At 34.3% G+C, this 25,513-nt stretch overlaps 3 protein-coding genes across 6 annotated transcripts; 1 reads left to right on the top strand and 2 right to left on the bottom strand.

The window, feature by feature from the left end:
* The first annotated feature begins 133 nt into the window (after positions 1-133).
* Positions 134-3,059, top strand: LOC146913677 (uncharacterized). 2 transcript variants are annotated; one of them, XM_085716911.1, is made up of 2 exons: positions 134-192; positions 1,322-3,059. In XM_085716911.1, the coding sequence occupies exon 2, from the start codon at positions 1,367-1,369 to the stop codon at positions 2,747-2,749; it is 1,383 nt and encodes a 460-aa protein (XP_085573037.1). In that variant the 5' UTR covers positions 134-192; positions 1,322-1,366; the 3' UTR covers positions 2,750-3,059. The 2 variants fall into 2 exon arrangements, with proteins under 2 accessions (XP_085573037.1, XP_085573038.1); XM_085716912.1 differs by lacking the exon at positions 134-192 and adding an exon at positions 430-911.
* A 343-nt stretch (positions 3,060-3,402) lies between these two features.
* On the bottom strand, positions 3,403-7,413 carry LOC146913676 (uncharacterized). The gene is made up of 10 exons (XM_085716910.1): positions 7,308-7,413; positions 6,609-6,846; positions 6,049-6,253; positions 5,841-5,931; positions 5,518-5,663; positions 5,190-5,433; positions 4,937-5,041; positions 4,651-4,833; positions 4,351-4,555; positions 3,403-4,041 (listed from the first exon to the last, which is right to left on the bottom strand). Exons 2-10 carry the CDS (start codon positions 6,826-6,828, stop codon positions 3,554-3,556), a joined length of 1,887 nt encoding a protein of 628 aa, XP_085573036.1. The 5' UTR covers positions 6,829-6,846; positions 7,308-7,413; the 3' UTR covers positions 3,403-3,553.
* A 9,139-nt stretch (positions 7,414-16,552) lies between these two features.
* LOC146913675 (uncharacterized) lies at positions 16,553-25,173 on the bottom strand. 3 transcript variants are annotated; one of them, XM_085716906.1, is made up of 10 exons: positions 25,032-25,173; positions 24,355-24,618; positions 20,824-21,028; positions 19,986-20,076; positions 19,597-19,742; positions 19,015-19,258; positions 18,678-18,782; positions 18,287-18,469; positions 17,951-18,155; positions 16,553-17,188 (listed from the first exon to the last, which is right to left on the bottom strand). In XM_085716906.1, exons 2-10 carry the CDS (start codon positions 24,572-24,574, stop codon positions 16,554-16,556), a joined length of 2,034 nt encoding a protein of 677 aa, XP_085573032.1. In that variant the 5' UTR covers positions 24,575-24,618; positions 25,032-25,173; the 3' UTR covers position 16,553. The 3 variants fall into 3 exon arrangements, with proteins under 3 accessions (XP_085573032.1, XP_085573030.1, XP_085573031.1); XM_085716904.1 differs by having other exon boundaries at positions 24,355-24,592; XM_085716905.1 differs by having other exon boundaries at positions 24,355-24,576.
* Positions 25,174-25,513: the final 340 nt, after the last annotated feature.

Raw genomic sequence — 25,513 nt, 5'->3', positions numbered from 1 at the left:
CTAGCAGAAACCAAAATCTTCTTACATTAACAGTCGAACTTGTTGGGGTCCACTTTATATATACAGTAGAACACGACAAAAACAACCACTTGACAAAGTGTTTTTAAGGTTTCCTTTTTTGTGTAGACAGTTCACAGTTCCAAAAGAAGCTAACAAAGTACAGAATCATCATCTCTTTGCACAACACAACAGGTATTGAATTTTGATGTAGTTTAACTTATGTACCATTCACATGATCTATCTTCCTTCTATCTTTATTATTTTATTTAATTTGTTTTATTTATTTTATATATTAAGTTGTAGAATTAGGGACCAAAATAGGGGATTCTGGTATTGACCACTTACAATTCCTGAATTGAGGTCATGATTTTGAGTTTGGTAACCTTTTTTGTTTTGTTTTTTGTTTGTGTTTTGTGTGTGTGTGAAAAGAAAACTAAATAGGAACCTTAATTTGATAGACTTATTTGAGCTTATCTCCTGGCTTAAGCACTTGTGAACTCTACGTGATAATTTATGATAACAACTTAGAGCTAATATGAAAGCAATATAATAATAGCTTATACATAAGCACTTACATGATAAGTGCGTATATTACAAGTGCTTAATTAAGTTGTTCATGTCAACAGACCAAAGCTACCAAATTGGTTCTTAAATCTTACTAAGTTGTTTCAAAAGATCATGTAATTAAGATCTTTGACACCCTGTGAGTTCACCAAGGTCCATAGCTTCGATTCTTTGGGATTATTCTCCTATTCGGTTGATTAACATGTGTAGTAACATATGTATAAGCGGATTTATAGCTCCAGAATGAATATTATTTCATTGGTGACTATGCTTGGTTTGGAAAATCGAGATTCATTATCCATGATTGATTCTTGTTTTATCAGAAGAGATACCTGTTTACTATATAGGTCTGTTTGGATTGATTTATTTGGGCTTATGGAAACATTTGATTCTTATCTACTAGCATAAACACTTGTGAGACTATTCGTGAGAGCTTATGGAAACAACATATGACATGCCCATAAGCTGTTTTCAACTTATTTCTACAAGCTTTCTAGGATAGCTTATGAAAACAGCTTATAACTTCTATGAAAACTGTTTGACTTTATTTATATATTCTTATAGAAATAACTTATAAAGAAGCATTTATATGAAAAGCAATTATACTAAAAACGCTTAACTAAGTTGTTTATCCAAACATGATTGTTTTTGTGGAAGGGTACATTTTCTGCTTTTGATTTTCTAGCCATCATATCAAACAAGATAACGTAATTTATTTATATTTTTTTTGCATGTACATGTATTGTGGACTTATCAGATTCAGCTAAGTTTCTTGCATCATAATTTTGGCGATAATCTAGAAATGGAAGACAAATCAACTATCTCTCTAAAGATCAAGACTGAGGATGAGAAAGAAGGTGATGTAAAGGAAGATAAGACCGAGTTAGAAGTTGAACTGAAGGTTAAGAACAAATCAGCAGAGAAAAAGAAAAAGCACAAGGATGAAAAGAAATCAGATGATTCTAAAGATATCGGTGAAGATGGTAGTGAGAATAAACACGGTGACAAGGAAGAAAAGGACAAGAAAAAGAAGGAAAAGAAAGAAAAAGACGACAAAAGTGGCACAAAGAAGCACAAAGAAAAAGATCGCGATGAGAAAACAGAGAAGAAAGAAAAGGTGAAAAGTAAGGAGAATAAAGACAAGGATGGAGTGGTTGCTGAGGATAAAAAGGGTAAAGGTGATGAAGGTGAAGACGGTAAGAAGGAGAAAAAGAAGGATGAAAAGAAGAAGAAAAAGGATAAAGATGAAGAGATCGAAACAAAGAAGGACAAGGGGAAAGAAGATGTAGGAGAGGATAGTGAAAAGAAGGAAAAAAGCGAAAAGAAAGAGAAGGATAAGAAAAAGCACAAGGATGATGATGTGGTGAAATCGACGGGAAAGGGAGAAGAGGATGACGGCGAAGAGAGTAAGAAAAAGAAGAAGGATAAGAAAGAAAAAGAGAAGGATAGTGGAAAAACCGATGATGGAGAAGAGAAGAAGGATGCGAAGAAAAAAGAAAAGAAAGACAAGGGAAAGGGAGACGAGGATGACGGCGAAGAGAGTAAGAAAAAGAAGAAGGATAAGAAAGAAAAAGAGAAGGACAGTGGAAAAACCGATGATGGAGAAGAGAAGAACGATGCAAAGAAAAAAGAAAAGAAAGACAAGGGAAAGGGAGATGAGGATGATGGCGAAGAGAATAAGAAAAAGGATGAGAAAAAAAAAGAGAAGGACAAGGATGATAAAATCAAGCCGAAGAAGGAAAGTGAAAAAACCGATGAAGGAGAAGCGAAGAAGGATAAGAAGAAAAAAGAAAAGAAAAACAAGGGTGAGGAAGAAGAGGGTGACAAAGACGAGAAAAAAGTAACAAAAAAGAAAGAGAAGAAAGATGATAAGGATGAAGTTGTTTCGAGGGAGATAGGTGGACAAAAGACCGAGGAGAAAGCGGAAGAAGATGAGGAAATTGATGATGGGAAGGAAGTGAAAGAGAAGGAGAAAAAAGAAGACAAGGACAAAGGTGGGAAGAAGAGAAAGTTATCTGGAAAGGATAAGTCCAATGATGTCAGCAAGCTGAAGCAAAAGCTTGAAAAGATCAATGGGAAAATAGAAACACTTCTTGAACAAAAGGCAGACATAGAAAAACAAATACGAGAAGCAGAAGATGAAGGTTATGTCGTCGTGGAGAAGGCCAAGGATGCGGTTGAGTAGCTGTTCAAGGCTATGTAGAACAGTCGACACTTCAAATAAAGGTGTGTATGTCTGATATGTGTCGATGTCACACACTAACACAACATTGACACACACACACGGTAACTTTTAATTACTTTTATTTTCTCAAATTATTACTTGTGTTTACGTATCAGTGTCGTGTTCGGTGTCTGTGTTATTGCTTCATACAAGATATACTTTATTAGCTCGAAGACATTGTATAATAATAAGTTTGAGAACTAGATGAATGGTTTTGTGTGAATAAATATGTCTTTTGATTAGGGTGATAAATGGTACATTTGTGCTCAAATTCATGCTTCATCCATTTTGACTTCATTCTCTATAACAATATTTTGAAATCTATGAACCAAGCAATTAATTGCGAAGTGAAATAGGTATTCTATTCCACATAATCAACACATATCACACAACATCCAACTAAATGCTTTCAAAGTTTATTTCTGAAACACATAAAAGGCGAGTTCGAGAAGGTTAACATCATATAGATTTAATCGGTCAGACTTTACTTACTTCCTGACCAAACTCTGAATAACGATTGGTCATTTCCTTTGAGAATCAGAGAGTTAAAAAAACACAAAAAGATATATAGATTTGATTGGAAATTAATTCTTTTAACAATTGAAGCTTAAAAATATTCCAATCATAACATAACTTTCATTAATTTCAGCAATTCCATGGTACATATATGACAACACTTATGTAGTGTCAACATATAAAATAGAACCAGAAAATGGTAAATGAATACAAAAGAACGGTAAATGATTAAGCAAAGTCTAATTCTTCTTAAGCAGCCTTGATAGCTTCCGTTGTAAGACCAAATCCAAACGGAAACAAAGGATCATAATGACGATCCCCAACATTCATCGGTAACTGATGAACAGTCTTAAACCATGTCCTTGCAAGCTTACCAGTAAATCCATAATCACCAAACAAAACATCAGCAACACCAGTACCTTCACTACCAGGAAGCCAAGCAGCAACGAGTCCGTCAATTTTGTTAAGGAATGGTTGTATAACAACAGGTCTTCCAGAGATTAAGACAACAACACATTTCACTGCGCCGCATACATTTTTGATTGTTTCTATTCCATGTGCAGGAAGTGTCAAATTTAAGCTGTCACCTTCTGTTTCTGCATATGGTCTCTCTCCAACTACCACAATTGCATATGAAAAACCATTGGATTTTACATAGTCTTGAGAAGGTTGCTCTTTGTATTCTACCACGGTTTCTTTGTCAACTGTGTTTTTAATAGCATTCAGAATTGTAGTACCTGTATATCAATATCATTTAAGCCATGTTAACATTGTATTTTAGGAAAATCACCTAGTTGTCAATTGTAGATCGCAGAAAATAGTGGTTCAGCCGTTTTAAACCACTTGAACCAAGATAAAACTAGGATTGAACCACCGTAGTTAAGGCTGATTCAAGGTTCAACCAGTTAAACTGTTCAGTTCAGTTTTTGAAACACTTATTTAAACATACTTTAAGGAGATTAATGCAATTTTTCCTTGAATTTTTGGTGCAAGATAGAGTCAAAAAGCGTCGAAAAAACAAAGTTGAGAAGGAATTTAATGTATACCAGTAGTCATGTTGTTGCCACTTTGTCCTTGCCATGTAATGGTCCATCCACCACATTGATTTCCTATATTATCAGCATGGCTTCCAGCAACAAGTATTTTTGGAGCCTTTTTAGGAAGAGGAAGTATCGGCTTATCAGAACTTTTACCGTTCTTCAGTAGTACCAATGATTTCCTAACAGCTTCCCTAGCCAATTCTCTATGCTCCTGTCAAATTATGGTTCCAATTTAGTTTATCATTACGATATAAATAAATTTTGTAGGGACTAAAATCATATTTAACTCTGAGCTGATCGACTAACCGGGCTCCCGATTTGATCGGCAAGGCTGTAATCAGCCAATGGATTTTCAAATAGGCCCATAACAAACTTGACTCTCAAAATTCTCTTCACTGCATCGTCGATTCTACTCATAGGTATGGCATTCTTTTTCACTAGTGAGGTTAGGCCATCGATGAATTCTGTGTAGTTAAGGGGAACCATTATCTGCACCATAACAAGGATAAGTATTATAAACTCAGAATACCAAATTCGATTCTTATTGATAGAAAAGAGGCGAATCAACCGACTTGCAAGAATCATAGTTTACCATGTCAAGACCGGCATTTATTGAGGCTTCAATTGAATATGTGTAGTTAGCATGAGGAGGTGAAGTTATCCTGTCAATTCCCTCCCAATCTGATATGGTGAAACCCTAAAAGAAAACAAAGAATTTTAAGCATATAATACAATCGTCGAATAATATATTGACACCTCTTTTACAAAGACAGTGCATACAAATTAAATTCTTAATACATTTATTCATGAATATGAAAACAAAGGATTATGTTATAAAGTATTACCCTGAAACGGAGCTTGTTCTTGAGAAAGCCGGTGACTAAATCGTGATTAGCATGCATTTTGTGTCCATTCAAGCTCGAGTAAGAGATCATGACGGTTGCGACACCCTTAATAATTGAGTTATAGTAAGCTGGCATGTGAATGCCATAGATTTGATGTCTGTTTGCAACTGTGTTATTCTCATTGATTCCTTTTGTCGTTCCACCATCACCAACGAAGTGCTTAGCACAAGCTGCAACTTTCTTGCTGTGCAAGGAAAATAACAAAATCAAACACCGACATTACGAAAACATGCATATATGAAACTGCAACAACATCATGAATTCTTACTTTCCACCAACATATGGAACACCCTTTGACCAATTTGCAGGTAGGTCACCTTGCAATCCTGGAATTAACTCAGTCATAGATTGGACTATTTTATGATCTTCACTGTAACTTTCATAACATCTACCCCATCTCGGATCTCGACAAACCTATATATACAAAAACATATGTCACAAGGTTGAACAATATTGTCAAATAGTGGCTATAGCGGCGCAACATCGCTATAGTTTAGTAGAATTTGAACAAATCGCTATTGTTCTACAGGTTGTTGTCAATAGAAGCGTTATAGCATTGCAACATAGTAAAATCTTGATTATCGTAATTACCGCGATGCAAGGCGCAAAGACATATGGAATTCCAGTTGCTCTGGCTTCAAGAGCAGTTGCTTCACCAATTCTCCTCACTAGTTGAGGGTCCCTGCAAGTTCATAGATACAATAACATCATCAAAAGATTCACAAAAATAACCAAACTTTTATAAATGTAAAAAATAAACAGATACTAAAATTTTCAAACATAAAAATATAATATTTACCTTGTAGATCCTAAACCAACATTGTGAGGAAAAATGGTTGCTTTATAGACATTGTTATGGCCATGAACAGCATCAATTCCATATATCATTGGAATTCCAAGCCTAGTTGATAAAGCACCCTTTTGAAATTCATTGATAAAATCAACCCATTCTTTTGCAGTAGCATTTTGCTTAGGAGTATGTCCACCACCACTTAGAATACTACCTATAAAAACAAACAAAAATATAAATAAATATATTCCTAAATCACACTATTTGGCATATTATAAGATTATATTTTAGAGATTTTAAAAAATAAAATATTTATGTTTGTTTGATATAAAAAAATCACTTTTTTTTTGAAAAGCACTTAAAAATATCAGCATCGATCACGTCGCAATCCTTAATATTGCAGAGAATTAATGTTAAATCGAGTCAATGCCACATCAATTGACATCACGTTTCAGATGCGGAGACATGAAAATCCTTTGATGTCGCAGTTTAAATTCGCGCTAGCTAACCATTTTTTTTTTAAAAATGTTGTCTAAATTAAAAGATAAAATTTAAGAAGAAAATCATACCTATATAATATTTTTTCATCACATCAGCAGAAGCAACAGTGCAATCAATCTGAACCATCTGACCAATTTTCTCTTCCAATGTCATTCTGTCCATAAGATCCTTGATTCTAGTATTCAATAGTTGCTTTGGATCCTTGTATTTGAAATTCTCAGCTTCTGCCATTGTTATCAAACAATGGAAGAGCAATAGCCCCACCAAAAATATTGAACATTTTGCCATTTCTTCCTCTCAAAACACCTTCACAATGAGATCATAACAAAATTTAGGTTAATATTGTAAATATGACACTAATTATTGTGTCAAATTATGCAATTCAATCACATTAGAAAATTTTATTTGATCTAATTAAGAATACACATGGCCAACAAAAAAAAAACCTTATTATGCATGAATGAAGCCAAAAACCTTAAAAAACATCATAGTATACAAAACCATTCATCAATAGATGCATGGCCAATTTCAATTTTAGTCATGAATACATTTGCAGCCAATAAACAAAAACTTAGATCTTCACGGCTTTATGATATATCCGATTTTACTTTTAAACCGGATGGATGCAAGCCGTTAGATTAAAAGTTTATTAATCTAACGACCTGTAATACCATAAAGCCGATCGTTGATGATTCATTTCAACAACACAAATCAATATCGAATTGAAAATTGAAAAGTATAAAATGTAACAAAAAAATGGTGCATACCAAACTTTTTTGTGGCTCTACAATGTTACAGAAAAAGGGTGAAAGAGACACAAAAGTGTTCTTTACCAATGATAAAATTGCAAGTTATGAAAGTGGAAGAATGTGCTATGCTATAAAGAGGTTGATATGCTATATAAAGAAATAAAAATGATGGGTTTAGGATCAATCCTTATCTTAATTAAATAATAAACGTTACTTTTAAATTTAGGATTGGTTTTAAATTTTCAAATTTTACTTATCCAGTCAATTATGGATATTTTTAAACATTTTTCAATTATAGGAATGTTGGAAGTCATCTAAAGAAACATGAGGTTGAAAGAGTTGACAACATGGCGATTAAATCTAAAAGATCTAAACTCGAGAGATACCTTGTGATGCCTATTTATGGTAAAAAATCTTAATTATTGTGGATAAAAAAAAATTCAAATCAATAATAATATATAGATGACATATTATAAAAACTTCCTTTTACATTCACTAAACATTTATTATTTTTATTTTTCTATCATGATTGAAGAACTTTGTTTGTTAGAGAATTCCCTAAAAAAAAAAAAAACTTTGTTAGAGAATTTAGGTAGTCATCTTTCTCACCACCAATAAAAAAAGTAGTCATTTTCAATCAAATTTTTTCTGTTATGTCAAAAAGCATAGTAGGACATATTTGTTGCCAATTACAAAAGTTTTTTACATTCAATAAAATAAGAATCTAAAAAAAAGTTTAAAATTATTTTGAGTAACTTCTATTATAATTTGTAACAAATGATCACTAAATTATTAAAGGTCATGATAATCGGTGTCCCTAGGGCCACTGGTTAAGGAATGTAAAAAATAAATTTTGTCTTGAAAATATAAGCAGTTATTTTTTTTTTGGTCAAGTAGCCTAGTGGCTAGAGAAATTCACCTTAAAGATGAATAAGTGGGGTGTCCGGGGTTCGAACCCCGGCCCCTGCACATATTGTGCATTATCCCTTACCAAATGAGCGAAGCTCATGGGGACATAAGCAGTTATTTTTTTATCAAGTAATAATTACACCACTTTTTAATAAAAACTTACTAATTTTGATGGCTTAACCAATGTCTTAGGGCACATGTTTAACACTCCAATTATTAAATATCATAGCCAGCTGTATTTTAATACTTTTAATACGTAACAAATGAGCTTAGATGGTAAATCAAATAATTGAGCTCAAGTGGTTAATGAGTACATTAATGGTTTGTTTGGAAGATGAAAGAAAGTGAAAGGAAAGATAGTATGAGGAAAGATTGTTGAATGAATGAAAGAGAGTAGAAAGTGAATGGAAAGTGAGATGATTATTTAACCGTTTGGTATCAAAGAAAGTGGAAAGAAAAGTAAAGGAAAGATAGATCTATGTTTATTAAAATTACATAACTATCCTTACATTAAAAATTGAATATTATATATATATATATATATATATATATATATATATATCATACTTATTTCTAATATAAATAACATTGCTAACAAATTGTGCCAACCCTAATTCTGATGGTTTTGGCTCCAAACTGTTATAACCGTTAGATGCATCTGTGTTGATCTCCACACAATCCATCTGTTTCCAATAAAAGTTGTCTTTCAATTTTAAATCACAATTGCATTGGTAACATACACACCTTTAATTAATTCTAAGTTTCCAAGGCACTACCCACTTACTTTTCTAAAAAAAGAATTATCTCTCTTCCTCCCCATCACTCTCCACCGTACTCTCTCTCTCTCTCTCTCTCTCTCTCTCTCTCTCTCTCTCTATTGAACCTCTCTCATTTGCTTCTACAATGATTTTTCAGCAAATGAACAACACGTCGTTTCCTCCCCAATTAGTGATTGATACTTTCAAGTTTAAACACACCTTATTCCATTTTATTTGTTTCTCATTCTCCTTTCTCCTCTCCCAATCGCTGCTATTCTCCTCTCTCAGTTTCTCTTCATATTCCTCATTGAACGACAATCAATTCATCCTCATCGAGTCAGATTCCGGCGACCTCACCGTAAACCACCGTGAGAGCTGTGAGATTGAGAGTGAACGGTTCCGGAAGACAATCAATTTGCTATTTAGTTAATTTCAAAATAAACAATTGTGTTTGTTTCTGATTCATTTAATTAACGTTAAATCATTTAAATTCTTCTATTTTTTGGTTTTATTTGGTAAACAATAGTGTTGTTAAGAATGATAAACGGTAAAATGAGTGGGGGATTCTCTTTAATCAAAAACAATTGCTAAAGGATGTTGAATTTATCAATAAAGCTATGTTTTTTGACGGAAACACTTCCAGGAATTCAATTTCTGGTTCAAATTCACGGAAGAACGATTCTGGCTATGGTCAGCAACCGACAAACGTTATAGAGGTAACAAACAGCGAGTGTCAGGCTTGAACACATTTACAAGACTTTCTTCCTTTGATATGGTAATCCACATATCTAACATTTTCTCTTATATAAATTTTGATAATGAAAATCAGCATGTACTTTGATGGTTATAACTATTTGTGTAACTAATACTTTCAATTTAGTATGATTCAAATAAATTCGATTCAATTTTTTTAGCAAATCAATTCAATTCAATTTATTATTTTAACATCATAAAAAGTGTGGATGTTACCTCAGACAAAGCATGTGCTTGACAAAACTTATGTTTATTGGCTTCGAATCATCAACATTCAAAATACTATTTCTCTATGCATTGTATGTATAATCAGCACCAAGTTAATTGTTGGTGAAAACTAAGGGAGTAGACATGTCCACCACAACCTATTTAATCCTAATATTTGTAATTGGCAATTGCTATGTCTTCAACATCATGTGGTAAGTTATTTTTTTTCTCTGTTTTAATGGATGATGTTACCTTAAATTTTCAACTGATGATATTATTACTGAGTTTATAGAACTAAAAGTTTCAAGAGCCTTTACAATGAGATAAGAGTATGGACACACTTTAAAATTTTATTTATTTTGTCATTAGCCAATTTTTTATCATGAAAAAACTTATAAATTGGACATTTTTCTTATGAATTTGATTTTAATGATTAAGATTGTGGTATGAATGTGGTTTAATTTGAAGTTTATTGCAGCAGATCTCTACTCAAAATCTTAGATCATGGAGGGTCTAAATCATTGAGCAAATGTAGTAAGTTGTGTGGAGTTTATTCTGCAGTAGTCCCACAAGCAACCAATAAAAAAAGAAAATAATCTTCCATGCATATTGGTGGTAGTGGCAAACAAGTTAGCAGGATTTATATTTTGTTGGTATTAAAGTGCCTTCAAGTTCATTCAAGTTAGTCAATGCATTCTATAATTTGTTATTATGGATAAATATATATCTACCAATAATACGAAGTAAGAAGTTGAATTTATTTTTTGGTGTATATTACATGTGGAAATTACCTTTCTTTTTAGATCTCAAATCCCTCTAAATTGATTTCAGAACTGATGGTTATTTACACATATAGTATTCTTCTTATTATTTTTATGTTGAAGCTTGAGATAATGTGTTGTTGATCACAATTTTTTTTGCTCATAATTGAATCACATTGAGGTGTAATCGTGTGTTCCATTAGACCAACATCTGATGCTGGTTAATACAAAATTTCAATTTAAGAAATTATTGTTATCCTATTTAACTTTATGAAGATATTTGCATAAGAAGTCTAAGCTCAACAAAGAAAAAAAAATGCTCATTGTTGGTGTCTGCTGTTACTTTGCTTTTGTAGCCCACAATGAGATGAAAATCCTTTTTGTAATATTTATTTTAAGCATTCTTTAGAACTTCTATTCCCAAAAAGAAATGATAAAGAGTGCCCTTTGAGTATGGTTCGGTATATTAGAACGTGGAATGTAGAGTAATTTTGTTAAAAGGAGCCTGAGAAAGTTTATTATTGCTTATGTAATTAAGATTTTTTTTATGGGAGAGAACTTGAGAAAGATGCGGAAACTGTGATTAAGGTTCTGCAGCCTGGACCATTAGGAATCATATAGCATAAGTTTTCTGCCAAAGAGATTAGTAGGGATAATGCTACAGTTGCTAAAGCAGTAGCTAATTGGCGAAGAAATGCAACGCTTGAGGACAATAATAATCATATGGTTTAACCCTTCAGGATAGTTGGTTTTGGTTTGTTTTCTTTGGGGTGGCTTCTTTTGTTCTTTGTCTAATTTTCTTTTGTTTCCTTTACTGCATTTGCAAAACAAGAACTATTGTAATTTCCTCATAAATTTATGATTTAAGGTTGTTACATTCTTTACATACCTTACCTTCTTAAGAGGTACATTGTATATTCATACATTGACCACACCTGTGTTCTAACAGTGCTATTGTTGCAATATTGCATATATCCAATCTTGCTTAAAGTGTCTTCTATATTATTGAGTTGACGAGTTTTCACTCCTAAATTTTGTTCAGCTGAGTTTATTTTAAAGTTTTAGTGTTTCTAACTTCTCTAAATATATGATAGGTAATCAAGCTTAACTTAATTTTTTATGTTTATTTGCTTTCTTTTTCCAGCCAAGGTATGATTCGGTATATTAGAATGTGGAATGTGGAGTAATTTTGTTGAAAGGGTCTGAGAAAGTTTATTATTGCTTATGTAATTAAGATTTTTTTTTATGACAGAGAGCTTGAGAAAGATGTCGAAACTGTGATTAAGGTGCTGCAGCCTGGACCATTAGGAATCATAGAGCATAAGTTTTATGCCGAAGAGTTTAGTGAGGCTGATGCTACAATTGCTAAAGTAGTAGCTAATTGGCAAAGAAATGCAACGCTTGAGGACAATAATAATCATATTTTGAAAGACTATATTCACAAGTGAAGGTTGTAAGTTAGAATATTTTGACAAACCATTTTGATGAAACTACTTAGCTCTACCCCCAAGTTTTGTGATGAGATGATGTGCCTATTTGTTCAGTTGTGTTATCATTTAGATGCTTGATGTTGCAAATATCGGTTAATAACCATGTTTACTATAGCGACAATTGTTTTCCACGGTGGTGTGATTGGAAGTAATTGTAGAGTTTTCTCTCAATTATAACTTCACATTTTTCTTAAATTGAATTAGTGAACATTTCAGACTCTTCAAATTATCTTTTCTCTTTACATAAGCTTTCATGGTTAAGTTCACAAATTTTAAACTAAAATATCATGATTTATTCTTAACATTCTTTTGCACTATAACTCTCAATTCTTCAATTTTCAGGTTTTTCCGTCTAAATTTGGCAACTTTCTAAAGCAAAATCTCTATGACATTTTATCATGTTGCAGTGCAAATGGATACATCAAAGATTTTGAGGTCCTCCTTTGGATCAATGATAAATATACTACTCTTATAGGACATAATCAGGATTTTTTTTTGGTCAATATAATCACTTTCAACCAGGAATCCTTCGCTTCAAGTTTAGCAAAAATAACCCTCACATTGTATGTCATGTATATCAGTTGTTAGCCTTTCCATCTATCTCTAATCCTCTTATTACTCAAGGGAAAAGTATATTGAAATCAAGAATCACTTTATTAGAGATTATGTTATGAAAATCTAACAATGATCTTCTCAATGAGTTAAAGATATTGTTAACTGACGAGGAATGTGAGGGTACAAATGTTACACCTATTGTAGTTTAAAAAATAGTGTTCTAGAATGTTCATTAATTAATGTTATTATTACTCATGTGATGTTGTAATGAAGTTTCAATTATCATATTTTATGTGTTTTTGACATTTTCTCTTCGAGTTGATGGGATGATTTATATGATTTTGGTATATAAAAAAAGAAGATAAACATTGACTAATAAATTCACATCTCTTTGATTACTCCCTTTGTCCTATCTCACATGATCAGTGGTCCTTTGATAATTTCATAAATAAAAAAAATTGTTCAAATGAATGAGAGAGTGATAATTTGACAAAAAAACCATTTTTCATGAGTGATAATTTTTTCTTGCCTAAAAAAATGATAATAAGATTTTTCTTTTGACTTATTTAATAACATTAAAAATATTTAGTTTTATATTTATCAACATGTACATATATTATGTGTTATATTCTACTATATTTTAATCCACACTATAAATGCCCGTGCGTCAGCACGGGTAGAGGATCTAGTATATATATATATATAAAGTAACATATGTTAATAAAAAACAAATAATAACCCCTAAGAAAACAAATAATAAAACGGTATTATATTGCGTATACATGTATAGTATTAGTAGCAATAAAAGTTGGATGCCTAAAACCAAAGTCACAAGTGAGAAAACAAGCACATTGGAATTTTTTTATTCAAATATTGGCATGGCAATATTGTAATTTTCCCATTGTGCAACCCATTCCCAGCTTTCTTCACGGCTTTGAGTGGAAAGTTTTAGAACATGGGCCCCACCAAAATGATCCTTTCTACGGGAATGGATCCTCTCCAGTTAAAATTCCTCCTGTTTTCTCCTGTGGATAAATCTCAGCCCTCCATTCCTTTTTAATGGCAGATCAATGGCTTAGAACAAAACCAATTAAATCTGATGGATTTTTCCTAAAAGAACAAACCGATGAATTTTGTCTCTTTCCTTTCACACATTTGACATTCCTCACGTGTCCCCTTCCTTCATCCTTCTCTTTTATCCCTCTTCCTTCCTTTTCACGTTCTCTGTGTATATTTTCTGATGTTGGTTAAGGTTGGTTTCATTTGCTTTCCATTTCTTATTGCTCTAATTAACCTAATTTTGAATTTACTTGATGCAAAATGGTTTGGTTGAATATGAATTTCAGAGTTTCTTGTCTCTGGCCGGGTTGAAATAAAACATTACATGCTTGGAAATAGTTACAATTGCTTGGATTTGCTTTGAAACACTAATTCAGATCATGTCATGATAATTGCTTGAAACCACTTATTTTGTTGTTGTTGTTTAAGATGACAGGGTTATGATGTTTTACGGAAAGAGTTTCTCGATGGAAGAAAGAGGAAAATGAAATAAACAGAATTTATGTTGAATTTAATTGGTTTTATTCTAAGCCATTGATCTGCCATTAAAAAGGAATGGAGGGCTGAGATTTATCTACAGGAGAAAACAAGAGGAATTTTAACAGGAGAGGATCCATTCCCTCCTTTCTATCCACAGTAACAAAGCAACCAAACTAGGGAAGCACGTTTTTCAATAAACTTTCTTTCTTCTGTTCTTTCTTTCCTACTTGTTTATGCTGTTCCAAACATAGCCTAAAGGACGAATTGTTCAGAATAACTTCATTTTGATTCCTAGGTGGAACAATTCTTGGCCAGACTTTACTTATATCCCGGCCAAACTCTGAATTACCATTGTCCATTTCCCTTGAGAGCCAGACAGTTAACACAAAAAAAGAGCCTAGACGGTTCATTCCATGTCTAAAATGAAAGGTAATAAAGTTTTCATTATCAGAATTGACTTGTTATGATCGCCTTAATTAGAACTTTTTGGAGAATTGTCTAGATGAATGTAAGTTTCCACATAATCTTATTCCTATCATTCATCATTGCATCTCTTCTCCATCGTACAAAATCATGTGGAATGGTGATAAAACAAAGTCTTTCTATCCTTCTAGAGGAATTAGGCAAATGGATCTCTTTCCCCGTACTTGTTTCTCATTTGCATGAAGAGACTCACATCATAGGTGATCAGGTAGAGACAACTTATTGGATACCTATATGCGCTACCAGGTATGGTCCCCTCCGATTTCTCACTTACGTTATGTTGATGATCTTCTTCCTTTTGTAAAGGCCTCCATTGAGCACGCTCGTTGTGTCTTGCATTGCTTTGATCTCTTCTGCCAAACTTCGGAGAAAAAAATTAATAGACAAAAAACTCATGTGTATTATTCCACGAATGTTACCAACTATGAGGGGACATTATTTAGCATGCATGTTTTAGCCAAGTTAATAGTTAGTCCGTTAAAGTGGATTGTAAGGATAATCTGGTTGAGCTATGAGGGCAATTTTTTTTTTTTAAGAAGTTAAACTAGTCCATTGAAATTGACACCAGAGATAATCGAACTTGAGATGTTGAGAGAAGCATACTCCAATGTCCTAAACCAACACCAACAAACCAATCCAAGTGGGTTTATGTGAATAACCTTTCCCTTTGATTAGGTGATAAATGGTACCTTGTGCTCAATTTCCTGTTTCATCCAGGTACATTGGTGCACAATTTCATGTTTCATCCATTTTGATTTCATTCTCTATAGCAATATTTGGAAATATGTGAACCACTCAACTAATTGAAGTCTTACAAGGCCCTAATGATTGTTTAAATAATTAATTGATAAAATTTGGGGTTTTCCTTAGTGTTGCTCACTTAAAATCAGATTTGGAAACCATAGCTCATATTGGATCCATAAATATGACTTTGAGGTTTAAATGAAGGTGTTAAAGGATCAAATCTCAAATCTAATATAGACATGTCCCAAACCCTTCATCAGCAATGCATATAGGGGAACATAAACTTCTATGGAAGAGGATGAACCAACATGTTTCGGTATATGGGCTGGCGCCTAACCGCACATATGTTCCACAAGGCTTCTCACACTATGGGTTCATGGGGTCGTGGCACGAACGTGCATGGGATGGGACCGAAGGTGAAAAACCAAACAGGTCCATGGTGACACCAATCCTCCGAACCAGAATAATGACCCATCAGAAGGATCTAGACCATTCATGATGGATCCAATGATGACTTCCTCTAACCTAACTTACATGTGTCCCTTGAGAGACATGGATCCACTACACAAGGTAAAAGACCCAATAAGGCGAACACCAAGACCTCACAAGGTATCTCTCTTCTATCCCAAGCCTCTCTTCTCTCATTCACATACTGACTTGAGTGTATGAGCATGTGCAGGTACACAACCCCTCTTCGTTCCTTCGAGAGATCCAGTCAAAAACCATCAAGATCACAATCTCACCTCCAACGGTTCATCGTCTTCTAGATCTCGCCAAATCCGGTAAGATCACAATCTAAGCATCAGAACTCATACTTGCCTCCTAAGATTTATTTCTTAGAACAAAAAATGTAATATCTTTTGGCATTATATTTTAAAAAACAAATAAAATAATAGACTTTCAAAGTCTATTTCTGAAATTCTTAAAATGTAAGTTCGAGAAGGTTAATAAAGAGGTTAGAGTTCGATCTCGATCTGCTGCTAAAAAATTCCTATTCTCCCTAACAATTTAACCACTAATATTTGTCTAAACAAAAAACATAAATTTGATTGGAGCTCAATAAGTTTAGAAAATGAAAAATATTCCAAACATAGATAAAATACATATCACAATACCAATGTGGTACCAACATCTAAAGTAGAAAAAATACAATAGTAATAAATAGCCTAAGAACACACTAAAAATGCTAAATGATTTAACAAACTCATATTCTGAAGTAATCTTATGAGCTTGAGTTGTAAGACCAAATCCAAATGGAAACAAAGGATCATAATGAGAATCACCAACATTCATTGGCAACTGATCAACAGTCTTAAACCATGTCCTTGGAAGTTTACCAGTAAATCCATAATCACCAAACAAAACATCAGCAACACCAGAACCTTCACTACCAGGAAGCCAAGCAGCAACGAGTCCGTCAATTTTGTTAAGATATGGTTGTATAACAACAGGTCTACCAGTGATTAACACAACGACACATTTCACTCCGCTGCATACATTGTTTATCGTTTCATATCCATTTCCAGGTATTGTTAAGTTTAAGCTGTCACCATTTGTTTCAGCATATGGTGTCTCTCCAACTACCACAATTGCATATGAAAAATCGTTGGATTTTACATAATCTAATGAAGGATTCTCCTCATAGACTACCTTGGTTTCTTTGTCGACTGCGTTTTTTATAGCACTCAGAATTGGAGTACCTGTATATCAGTTAAGCAATGTTAACATTGTATGTTACAGCACTATATCACCGCAATAATGATTATTTGACAACGTCTTGTACTAATTAGCGCTTTGCAGAACAATATCAATTTTTCTAAATTCCAAAATGCTATAGCGCCGCTATAGCTGCCATTTGACAAAAAGGGGCAACCCGGTGCACTAAAGCTCCCGCATACGCATGGTATAGGAAGGGGTCCCACCATTTTTGGTGTATTTTACGCAGTCTTACCCTGTTTTTTTTACACAAGAGACTGTTTCCAGTACTTGAACATGTGACCTTTCAGTCACATGACAACAACTTTACCAGTTGCACCAAGGTTACCCCTCACAGCTGCCATTTGACAACATGAAGGAAAATTACATTCACCTCCTTAATGCACGCTTAAGTGGTAAACACACCCCATCCATTTTTTTAGTTGAGCACTTGTTTTTTGAGGTTGTATTTAAATCAATGATTAAAAACCGGACCAGATATCGAACCAGCAAGACCTCTCAATCATGGTTCAACTGTCTTAAACCACTTGAATTAAGATAAAACCAGATTCGAACCGTCAAAAGACCAAACCGTAGTTAAGGGTCATTCAAGTTTCAGCTAGTTAAACTTTCAGTTCGGTTTTTAAAACACTGATTTAATCATACTTTAAGGAGATTGATTAATGCAATTGTTCCTTGAATTTTCGGTACAAGATAGTGTCAAACAATATTATGAAAAAAAGCTGAGAAGGAATTTTATTGTATACCACTGGTGATGTTGTTGCCACTTTGTCCTTGCCATTGAATGGTCCATCCACCACATTGATATCCTAGATTATCAGCATGACTTCCCGCAACAAGTATTTTTGGAGCCTTTTTAGGAAGAGGAAGTATTGGCTTATCAGCATTTTTGCCATTCTTTAATAGTACCAATGATTTCCTAACAGCTTCCCTAGCCAATTCCCTATGCTCCTGTCAAGTTATGACAACAAACATTTTAAACGATCTTACGAATACAATTGATTAACAGTGTAAAAAATCTTTACACTTACAACGTATATTAATAAAACCCAAATTAATAAACTCCGAGCTGATCGACTAACCTGGCTCCCGAGCTGATCGGCAAGGCTGTAACCAGCCAATGGATTTTCAAATAAGCCCATAACAAACTTGACTCTCAAAATTCTCGTCACTGCATCATCAATTCTACTCATAGGTATGGCATTCTTTTTCACTAGTAAGGTTAAGCCATCAATGAATCCTGTGTAGTTATGGGGAATCATTATCTGCATCATTACAAGGGTAAGTATTAAAGATCATATTTTTTATGAATAAAATCAAATAAGACTAATCAACACCACCAGGATTTAGTGCAAATGGTTGGTTCGCAGAGTGTGCAAGTATTGTAAACCCTAGAATATCGAGTTCAATTCCTAATGGTAAAAAAAAAAAAATATACGGCTATTCAAAAGACTAGTAAAAATCATAGTTTACCATGTCAATACCGGCATTCACTCCGGCTTCAATTGAAAATGTGTAGTTAGCATGAGGAGGGGAAGTTATCCTGTCGATTCCCTCCCAATCTGATATGACAAAACCCTGCTTGAAAACATAAGAACTTTAAGCATATACTAATACTATGATCGATAAACAAACAATTTTAGGCTTATGTTAAATACAATTATTTATGCAATAATATATTGTCACCCATTTTACACATTCATCGTATTATTTATTGTCACGTCTTTTACACAGATAATGCATACAAATTAAATTCTTGATATAATCGTTTGTAACTATGAAATCAAAGGCTTATGAGGTAAAGTATTACCCTGAAACGGAGCGTGTTTTTGAGAAATCCAGTGACTAAATCGCGATTAGCATGCATCTTTTCTCCATTCCAGCTTGAGTATGAGACCATGACGGTTAAGACACCCTTAATGATCGAGTTATAGTAAGCTGGCATGTGAATGCTAAACAATTCATGTCTGGTTGCAACTGTGTTATCCTCATTGATTCCTTTTGTTGTTCCACCATCACCAACAAAGTGCTTAGCACAAGCTGCAACTTTCTTGCTGTGCAAGGAAATGACAACAAAATCAAACACCAACACTTGGACAGATTTTATCATTATTCATGTCATAGGAAAGCCAAAACATCTATTTTAAGTTCAATATATGAATAAAATGATTTTGTAAGAAAGATCCAAAGTTGAATTTGTAATCAAAATAAGTTTTGAAAGTAATAAAAGTAATAGATGAAGGCAGAAAAACATAATAGTGCAATTGTATACGAAAAATCCAAAATTAACAATTAAAAGCAGGACTACTCGTGTTTCGGTTTTGGAAGGAAACCGAACTATTGGATAGGAAACAAGTATATATAAAGATGCAACGGCATCATAGATTCTTACTTTCCAACAACATATGGAACACCATTTGACCAATTTGCAGGGAGGTCACCTTGTAGTCCTGGAATGATCTCAGTCATAGCTTGGACGATTTTATGATCTTCACTATAACTTTCATAACATCTACCCCATCTTGGATCTCTACACACCTATATACACACAAACATATGTCATAAGGTTGAACAGTATTATCAAATAGTGGCTGAAGCGACGCAACATTGCTACTGCGTAGCAAAATTTGAACAAATCGCTATTGTTCTGCAACACACTATTTAATACAATGTGTTGTCACATACTAGCGCTATAGCATTGTAGCGTAGCGAAATTCGAACAAATTGTTATTTTCTACGATTGACAAAGAGGTGAGGTATAATTTTGATTATCTAAATTACCGCGATGCAAGGTGCAAAGACATAGGGAATTCCAGTTGCTCTGGATTCAAGAGCGGTTGCTTCACCAATCTTCTTCACTAGTTGAGGGTCCCTGCAATTTGGGATATAAAAAATACATCATCGATACAAAAAGTCATAGTGAAAAAAAAGGCATTTTCTTTGTGTAATTAGAGACTTTTAGCAACAATTTTTACATGTTGCTTAAAAAAATGTTGCCAGAGACAACAAATGGTGTGGTGTGTTATTAGCCAATTTGATCCTCGAATTTGTCTTTCTTTAGTTAGTTTGATTCTTGAATGTGTCTTTTTTAGCCGATTTGATCCATATAATTTCAATACATTAAAAAACTATATTGATAACACCTCACACATTCATATACCAAAATTATTGCTTGCTTGTTTACAATAAAGTCTAATATCATAGGAAAAAGAATATAGAGTAAAAGTCAACTAAAGGAAATATTACAACATTAAAATATGAACACTTTAATAAATTAAATATATTTGATAACATCACTAAAAATTTTATAGGTATGATCTTGCATTATATTATAGGTCTCAACCAGTTGTAATTTTTTTATTTGGATTGTGTACCTTCCCTAGACAACATGAAAGCACGTTTTGACAAAGTTATACTTGCACATATTCCATTTTTTATTTTTATTTTTATAACTAGTAGACAATAATAAAATCATAGTATTTCAACAGTCAAGAGAAGACTTATTAATTTGAATAAAAAGGATTTGAAGAGTAGACAATAATCAAGAATTGAGAAACTATTTTCTTCCAAAAAAGGATTTGAAGAACTTAAATTTTCACACAAAAAAATATAGGCATACCTTGTAGCTCCTAAACCAACATTGTGAGGAAAAATAGTAGATTTATAGACATTATTATTTCCATGAACAGCATCAATTCCATAGATCATTGGAATTCCAAGCCTAGTTGATAAAGCACCCTTTTGAAAATCATTGATCATATCAACCCAATCCTTTGCAGTAGCCACTAGTTTAGGAACACTTCCTCCACCACTTAAAACACTCCCTATAAAAAAATTAAGAAAATAAAATTAAAAAATCCTAATACAAACTATTTGCATCTTATTAAATCAAGCAGTTACCTAGCTATTTGACCTAAATTAATTGTCTAAATCGATAGTCGGAATTGTTTAATATTGATCTAATCAATGTGTAATCTAAACTGTCCGACTTCAAATCAATGGCCGAAATAGATTACAACATGAAACTGCGTGATACTATTACTGCCAAGAATCCATATGCAACCTCAATTGAAATAACATTGCAAGCGTCGAGATAAAAAGAAAAAACTTGGTGAATTTCCTTATGTGCATTTTGCAGCTCAAATATGCACTAACAAATATGTTGTGAAAGTGACTCAAAATTGGAGTTTGGAGGCCAAAATTGATGTTTGCTGAAAGTACAAATCGGTGGCCGATTTGGAAAATCGGTGGCCGATTTTGGCTGCCTTTTGGGAGGCTTTCTGTTCGGGAAAAATCGGTGGCCGATTTGGAAAATCGGTGGCCGATTTCGCGTGCTGTTATTTTTCAGAAACGTATTTTTGGGCCAGATTTGTTACAATTTTATGGGAGTTTCTTTTACTATAAATATAGGCCTTGTATCAGACTATTTTGAGAGAGATAGAGGGGGCTGAAACAAGGGTTTAGAAATCAAACTAGGGTTTGTATAGAGTTTGTCTCTTGGCAACAAACTAGGGTTTGAAGGTTGATTCACCTTGGGAAACACTATTAGGATTGAGTCTCTTGGTTACGGGAAGAGGCTGGGATTTGGGTAGAATTAGGCGGGAGACTTATTCTTGTAACCCATTGAAATCTCTTTTGTAACGTTACTCATCATATAGTGGAACGGAGGGCTGCTCTCTCCCCCAGACTAGGTCAATTTGGACCGAACTGGGTAAACAGATTCTTTTGTGTTCTCTCTGCTTTTCTCTCGCTGTTTTTCTACTTTTGCTTGTTTAATTGCAATTCACTTTGATATTGGTTGCTTAATTATCCCTTGCTCCACACATCAAGTTTGTTATTGGTGTGTTTTCTCATCGAATCCGCAACAATTGGCGCCCACCGTGGGGCAAAGGTCAAAGGATAATCAAGTATCATGGGTTCAAAGTGGGATATTGAGAAGTTTACCGGCGATAACGATTTTGGGTTATGGAAGGTAAAGATGGAAGCGGTGTTAATACAACAGAAGTGTGAGAAAGCTTTGAAGGGTGAAGGTTCGTTACCGGTCACCATGACACGAGCGGAGAAGACCGAGATGGTGGACAAGGCCAGGAGTGCCATTGTCTTGTGCCTCGGAGATAAAGTTTTGAGAGAAGTAGCAAAGGAACCAACCGCGGCATCGATGTGGGCAAAGTTGGAATCTTTGTATATGACAAAGTCTTTGGCTCATCGGCAATTCCTAAAGCAACAACTCTACTCATTCAAGATGGTGGAGTCAAAGGCCATCATGGAGCAACTTACGGAGTTCAACAAAATCCTTGATGACTTGGAGAATATTGAGGTGAATCTTGAGGATGAAGATAAAGCTATACTCTTGTTGTGTGCTCTACCTAGATCTTTTGAATCGTTTAAAGATACCATGCTCTATGGAAAAGAAGGCACTGTTACCTTGGAAGAAGTTCAAGCGGCTTTGAGAACCAAGGAGTTGACTAAGTCGAAGGACTTGAGAGTTGATGAAAACGGGGAAGGCCTAAGTGTTTCAAGAGGGAATGGTGGAGGTAGAGGTAACCGGGGAAAGAGTAGTAACAAGACAAAGTTTAAATGCTTTAAGTGTAACAAGATGGGTCACTTCAAGAAGGATTGTCCGGAGATTAATGGTAATTCCGTACAAATTGTCTCTGAGGGTTATGAGGATGCAGGTGCTTTGATGGTGTGCTGTTTGGAGGATGAAGGTGATGTTTCTCACCTTGGGGGTGATGCCTGGTAGAGCGGTGGTCGTCTGGAGAGACGTTAAACACTCAACATCAGCCTGGAGAGGCGGTGGTAAGAATACTCATGATCTACCGGTTGAGGTGGAGGTTCAAGGAAGACATAGTGGGATGTACTCATTTGCTAGTTGAGAGGTTGGAAGCTCAGCTTTAGGTGGAGTTGAACACACCGGGAGTGGTACGACTATGGAGGACCTTGGGTGCTATGCTCTAGTGGTGAGCAAGGGTTTTCTTCATGAAGACGGAAGGCATTCCGGAGGTTGAAGAATGTATAGCACGACTTGTGGAATTACCCTAAAAGTCCAAGGGTGATTGGATGCAAGGTGATCTTCAAGGAAGCGGGAGATGTCTCGTATTGAAGAGGTATGGTGTAGTCTTGTAGAACTACCTGAAATTCCTAGTGTAGTTTGGATACAAGGATCTTCGAGAAGGCGGAAGACATTCCGATGGCTGAAGAGGTTAAGGTGTGTACTTGTGGAACTACCTAAAATTCCTTGAGTAGTTTGGACACAAGGATCTTCAAAGGGGCGGAAGGCATTCCGATGATTGAAGAGATTAAGGTGTAAACTTGTGGAGCTACTTGGTGTAGTGGGAAGCAAGGGAAAGAGCAGCAAGGTGTTGATGTTAAATGGGCATCATCACTAATTTGGAGTCAAGGTGGAGATTGTTGTGAAAGTGACTCAAAATTGGAGTTTGGAGGCCAAAATTGATGTTTGCTGAAAGTACAAATCGGTGGCCGATTTTGGCTGCCTTTTGGGAGGCTTTCCGTTCGGGAAAAATCGGTGGCCGATTTGGAAAATCGGTGGCCGATTTCGCGTGCTGTTATTTTTCAGAAACGTATTTTTGGGCCAGATTTGTTACAATTTTATGGGAGTTTCTTTTACTATAAATATAGGCCTTGTATCAGACTATTTTGAGAGAGATAGAGGGGGCTGAAACAAGGGTTTAGAAATCAAACTAGGGTTTGTATAGAGTTTGTCTCTTGGCAACAAACTAGGGTTTGAAGGTTGATTCACCTTGGGAAACACTATTAGGATTGAGTCTCTTGGTTACGGGAAGAGGCTGAGATTTGGGTAGAATTAGGCGGGAGACTTATTCTTGTAACCCATTGAAATCTCTTTTGTAACGTTACTCATCATATAGTGGAACGGAGGGCTGCTCTCTCCCCCAGACTAGGTCAATTTGGACCGAACTGGGTAAACAGATTCTTTTGTGTTCTCTCTGCTTTTCTCTCGCTGTTTTTCTACTTTTGCTTGTTTAATTGCAATTCACTTTGATATTGGTTGCTTAATTATCCCTTGCTCCACACATCAAGTTTGTTATTGGTGTGTTTTCTCATCGAATCCGCAACAAAATATTTTTGAAAATCTAGTTTAAAAGACAAAAATTTAGGAAATAAATCTTACCAATGAAGAACTTGTTCATTACTTTAGCAGAAGCAACATTGCGTTCAATCTGAACCATCTGACCAATTTTCTCTTCCAAAGTCATCCTGTCAATAAGATCCTTGATTCGAGTATTCAATGGCTGCTTTGGATCTTTGTATCTCAAATGCTCAGCTTCTGCCATTGCTACCCAACAATGGAAGAGCACTAGCCCCACCAAAGAGATTGCACCTTTGACCATTTCTACCTCTCAAAACAACTTCAAAATAAGATCACAACAATGTTCTAGAGAAGACAAGGGAAAAAGACATAAACATGCATGTTCAATAACAAATCAAACATCCTTATCATATCATTAATGAAAATAAACTACTAAACCAATGTTTGGTAATTAGAAAACATCATAGAATACAAAACCATTCATAAAATAGTTCTAGACCCATTTCAATTTTAGTCATGAAATTTATTTGCAACCAATAAACAAAAACTTCGACCCTCAACGGTCGGCTTTATTGTATATCCGACTTTCCTATAAAGTCGGATGGATGCAGGCCGTTAGATGAAAAGTTTATTAATCTAACGGTTTATAATACCACGAAGCCGACCATTGCTGATTCATTTTACCAATCAACAACACAAATAAATATTAAATTGAAAATTTACAAGTATAAAATTTAACAAAAAAAAAATTTGCATACCAATTTACAAGTTTGAGTTTGTACAAAACAAACTTTTATGTGGCGCTACAATGTTACAGGAAAAAAGGAGAGACACAAAATGTGTACTTTTCAAAGAAAAATAAAAAGTCAAAGTTTGGAATGAAAGAATGTGAATATTTGTGAAGTAGTAGTAAGAGTGTGACATATAAATAGACACAAAAAAATAGTCAACGATGGAACATGTGATTATGATCCCTTACCTCAATTAAACAATTAACAACGTTACTTTTATTTTTGGTTTTGTTTATGGTTGTTCAAATGTAATGATCAAATCAAGTATGGATAGTTTTAAAGTATATTTTCAATTGTAGTGATGATTACGTTAATTGTTTTTTTTTTTTTAAGAGATAAGTTTCAATTTAAATAGATAATATTGGAGTTTGTCCAAGTGATTGGGCATAATGGTTAAGGAGCTTTATCAAAGTAAGAATTGTTTGGGAGAAGCCGAGTTTGATTTTTCG

Source organism: Medicago sativa, chromosome 6, assembly GCF_051527215.1.
Source record: "Medicago sativa cultivar Bolivia chromosome 6, Bolivia_mono, whole genome shotgun sequence".
Lineage (NCBI taxonomy): Eukaryota > Viridiplantae > Streptophyta > Magnoliopsida > Fabales > Fabaceae > Medicago > Medicago sativa.
Note: the sequence above shows the minus strand (reverse complement) of the source record. Positions and strands in the feature narration are given on the sequence as shown.

What these genes read in the sequence shown, in the direction of transcription:
- LOC146913677 (XM_085716911.1), top strand. Translation starts at nt 1,367, where the DNA reads ATGGAAGACAAATCAACTATCTCTCTAAAGATCAAGACTGAGGATGAG.
- LOC146913676 (XM_085716910.1), bottom strand. Translation starts at nt 6,828, where the DNA reads ATGGCAAAATGTTCAATATTTTTGGTGGGGCTATTGCTCTTCCATTGT. An exon ending in GATGAAAAAATATTATATAG is followed by an intron (nt 6,254 to 6,608) that starts GTATGATTTTCT and finishes TTGTTTTTATAG; the next exon opens with GTAGTATTCTAAGTGGTGGT. An exon ending in GTTCCATATGTTGGTGGAAA is followed by an intron (nt 5,434 to 5,517) that starts GTAAGAATTCAT and finishes TTCCTTGCACAG; the next exon opens with CAAGAAAGTTGCAGCTTGTG.
- LOC146913675 (XM_085716906.1), bottom strand. Translation starts at nt 24,574, where the DNA reads ATGGTCAAAGGTGCAATCTCTTTGGTGGGGCTAGTGCTCTTCCATTGT. An exon ending in TGAATGCCGGTATTGACATG is followed by an intron (nt 18,470 to 18,677) that starts GTAAACTATGAT and finishes GTAATGATGCAG; the next exon opens with ATAATGATTCCCCATAACTA. An exon ending in TGGCAACAACATCACCAGTG is followed by an intron (nt 17,189 to 17,950) that starts GTATACAATAAA and finishes ACTGATATACAG; the next exon opens with GTACTCCAATTCTGAGTGCT.